Source organism: Limulus polyphemus, unplaced genomic scaffold (assembly GCF_000517525.1).
Source record: "Limulus polyphemus unplaced genomic scaffold, Limulus_polyphemus-2.1.2 Scaffold633, whole genome shotgun sequence".
NCBI classification, from domain to species: Eukaryota; Metazoa; Arthropoda; class Merostomata; order Xiphosura; family Limulidae; genus Limulus; species Limulus polyphemus.
In genome coordinates, this window is record NW_013666243.1 from 270,724 (window position 1) to 274,582 (window position 3,859).

General features: G+C 34.1%; 1 protein-coding gene across 1 annotated transcript in view; it reads right to left on the reverse strand.

Annotated features, from left to right (window-relative positions):
- Positions 1-3,452, reverse strand: part of LOC106459586 (homeobox protein MSX-3-like) — a 5,142-nt gene extending 1,690 nt beyond the window's left edge. Inside the window, exon 1 of the mRNA XM_022386101.1 lies at positions 2,708-3,452. Within this exon, the coding sequence (XP_022241809.1) occupies positions 2,708-3,182 (475 nt within the window). The 5' untranslated portion in view covers positions 3,183-3,452. The remainder of the gene's footprint in view (positions 1-2,707) is intronic.
- Positions 3,453-3,859: the final 407 nt, after the last annotated feature.

Sequence of the window (3,859 nt, forward strand, 5' to 3'; positions counted from 1 at the left end):
GAAGTTAAAATTGTCTAAAGTGTCTGAATCTCAATATAGAAGTCATTCCTCCCATTTCATGTAACACCAGACAGAGAAGAGAGAAAATGTATGATTTAATACACAGTTTGTTCAATCTTTTAGGTTGGAATGGAACAAGTTGATTGTGTAGCTTCTGACAGGACGGTAGAAGTTAATAAAGTTCGTTTTAAATCGGCCAACTACAAGTCATTCAACCCTCTAGATCAAAAAGATAATTTAGTTCTATAACTTCTGATATTGAAGGTACACATTAATGATGTAGAGTTTTATACTGGAAGTATACAGGTTAATAATTCAGTTTTTAGGTTAAATATACAAGTGAATAATGAAATCTTACGAGAGCTTCATACATACCGAGAGGTTCTTCTCCTGTAGGTTCTTAGTTCGGAAATTAACTGTAGCAGATAGTGGAGAAACATTAGAAGTGTAAATCTATCGTATATCTTGCTACATTGGAAGAAGAGATTAATCGTATAAGTTCTGAATCGAATGTGAAAGCTAATCGCGTGGCTTCTACATCTGAATGCTGATCATGGAATTTCACATATTGAAGTGCATAAACTAATCGCGTTGTTTCTGACGTAGGAAAGAGAGTTAATTGTTTATGTCTTGGAAACTTAGTAGAATCTAACAAAGTAATGTATGAAGTATACATCATTTTAGAAAATTTACATATACACAAATCTGAGTTTAATGGCTTTTAAATACAACTAAACTAGTTAAATGTCGTACCTTTATTGTTTCAGTAAATGTACATGTATTCAAGAAGTATAGCCTTTTTTCGGTTTTCACCATACCTTATGATCTAAGTGTTTCTGTGTTACCCAGCTGAATATTACCTTCACAAACCTTATTGTAAATTACAATCATAAGCTCAATTAACATAATTTAGTGCACTTTATCAACATCATAAATGAAATCTAACTCTTGAAAAGTTCGATTCCATTTACTTTTCTAGATATAATCACAAACCGACCCAAACAATAATTTTTTAACAGTTTTAAAGGTTCACATAAAGCTTTCATTTAGGTTAGGTAACCAACCAATTACACGCAGTTAATCGACATCTGTAAATTACATGAAACTTAACAATTCTCAAACGTCCCAATAGCTGTATAACAGAGCAGTATTCTGTAAAATGTTATCACTGCGACACTCGTCAAGTTCACGATACCACCTAGACGTTTAACTAATCATCCTTTAAACATCCCTGTACAACAGTAGTCATATAACAGAGTATATATCTGCGACACATAAATACACTGTATAGCATCCACATACTCTGATTATTAAGCTTCCTCGTTCCAGTTTACATTACAATAAACGACAAAACTAAATTCAAAAACAGATAAATGGATCAAAGATATAGCAAATCTATTATAGCGACTAAACAAATATTCATATATTTTTCCTCAATTTGTCAAATCCTTCAGTTGAAAGGTCTTCTCGATCTCATGACAGTATAATGGATACGGAATTGTTATTGAGAGGATTATAATGTGATTTAATTTGTTTACACCCAAACAGGCCGTAAAAACTTCCTTATAACATGTTTTCACGCAGAAATAGTTTTTCTGTCAAACATGCAAGGCACCACTTATTATCTGTGCTACTTATGTCATATTTGAAAAGGTTTGTAAGGAAAGGAGGATTTGCGTGTTTAGCTGCCTTCCACGTATTACGTTTCTACCGGACACATACCAACTTCGCTCTTAGCTACCAAACGACAGGAAACGATGAATAATTGAACTGTAAGACAGGAAGGCTATGGCAGCCAAAAATTACATCTTAATCGTGTTTGTAGCAGAACCGCACATTGTATCTAAAGTACAAGTTAAAAGAACATATTCTATACAGTTCAACCTAGGTTCTTACCCAGTATATTGGAGCATATATTAGAACTATGTTTTATTTTTCGAAGTGTATTTTAGGCACAAATAAATAAATTATGTATATAAACCAGGCACATAACCGATGTACTTTGTTAATATAACAGAATCTCCACTTTTTCATAGCTAACTTTTGCACATATATATACATATCCCAATATATACATATACTAAATATACATAAATAAGTTTTATAAATTACGTTCATCTCTAATCTAAAAATTACAGAAAAGTGCATTATAAATCATACTTAAATACAACAATGGCTGGTTCGTCCATCAACTGAGTTAAATTCTTTATAAATATCATACTGTACGTAAAAAAAAAAATATTTTATATAAACTAGGTTTTAACCGAAGTGACAAATATGTGATTGTTCACATAACGGAAATTACACGTAGAATGAACCTATATCAACTTGGCTCTTTGCCATAAGTATCAATATAACAAAACCACACACATTTTAATATACAAAATTTTATAAATTTTATTAGCATGTTTTTAGCCAGTGTGTTATGTCCATATAACAGAACTGCTCTCTATTTATATAGATTATTGTCTCCATTCTATAAAAGCTAGGCTTTCAATTAATGTCTCAAAGTATGAGATGTCAGTTTTACCAAAACTGGACTCTTTCTGTTTACATACCTTAAACACAAATAAATATTCTGACAGATGTTAAACTTGTTTTTTTTATTTTTGAGTTTATATATTTTTAAGTTTGTGAGATTATTTATGACATTCTTTAGTTGTTACATTTTTAGGGTCTCTAGTTGCTAGATTTCAAAAGGACTTACTCGTGCAAGGAGATAACGTCCGAGAAGTATGGATCCATGGAAAAGCTGTTGTCAGTGGCGAACCCCAGGTTGAAGGGTATGACCCAGAACCATCAGAGACTAGACTGACAGAATTGGTACCAACACCAGACGGTATTGTCCGAAATCCTGATATTGACCTGTCCTGATCAAGCAGGCCGTCTACAGTAAACGCTCTAGTCACGCCTAACTCAACTCTTTGGTCGATCGTAGCCGAAGCAGACCCGATAATGGCCGTCGGAGAAGTTATGTTTTCGGGACTTGAAGCTGGGGAACGATCCGAATTACTATCTCGGCCGTCCGCTAATAAAGCTGCTACAGAAAATGATATAGCTCGAGTCGAAGACTCTCGGACTTTCGATTTGGTACAAGATGAATCCATCTTGGTACCAGCAGAAAGTAGTCTGGAGAAGATTTCTGTACGATTCTCTGAGCTAGGTTTGTTATCCATGGCCATTACACCTTAATCACTCAGCCACTTTTCTACTAGAAGTAAACAAACGTGTGATGCTACTAGGAGATTTGTGGTTTATTTAATCGTCACCACTTGAAGCATGGTTTCAGATTCGTCAATACACTTCTAGATTTATAAAATTCATCTTCAGTTTTATCTTTCTTAGTAGAAAGGGTTTTAGTGCTATTTCAGACCTAGAAAAGTACAAAATTGCCTTAGAGTTGTCCAATAAAACTATAGCAACAATAAGGGAATGGAACACACCAGCTTACTTCTTCGATATCATACCTAAATCGACAACGCCAATTCACTTGCGCCTCATTCAGCTTCTAGCTGGAAGGCGTGGTAATGTTAAAGACCCCATTTATGATTGGATCAAACATACCTGACGTTTGAAAACCACGCCTTTTTGCACTCTGAATGCAAACTGTTGTTATTGTCTGACTTGAATGGTGTAGGAGCCCGAGTTGATGATGTGAACGGTTGTTAACCTTCTTCGCCGTCCCGATTACTGGCTATCAGTCATGATTAGTCAGATAAAGGAGAGCAGACAAAAGTAACTAGCTCTATTATTTTGTCTCTTTTACTCTGTACGGTGAATTATATTTTTTAAGTTGCATAATTTTAAGTTAGAATCAGAGCCGAATCTACTTTTCGTTCATAAAATTTAACTAATAACA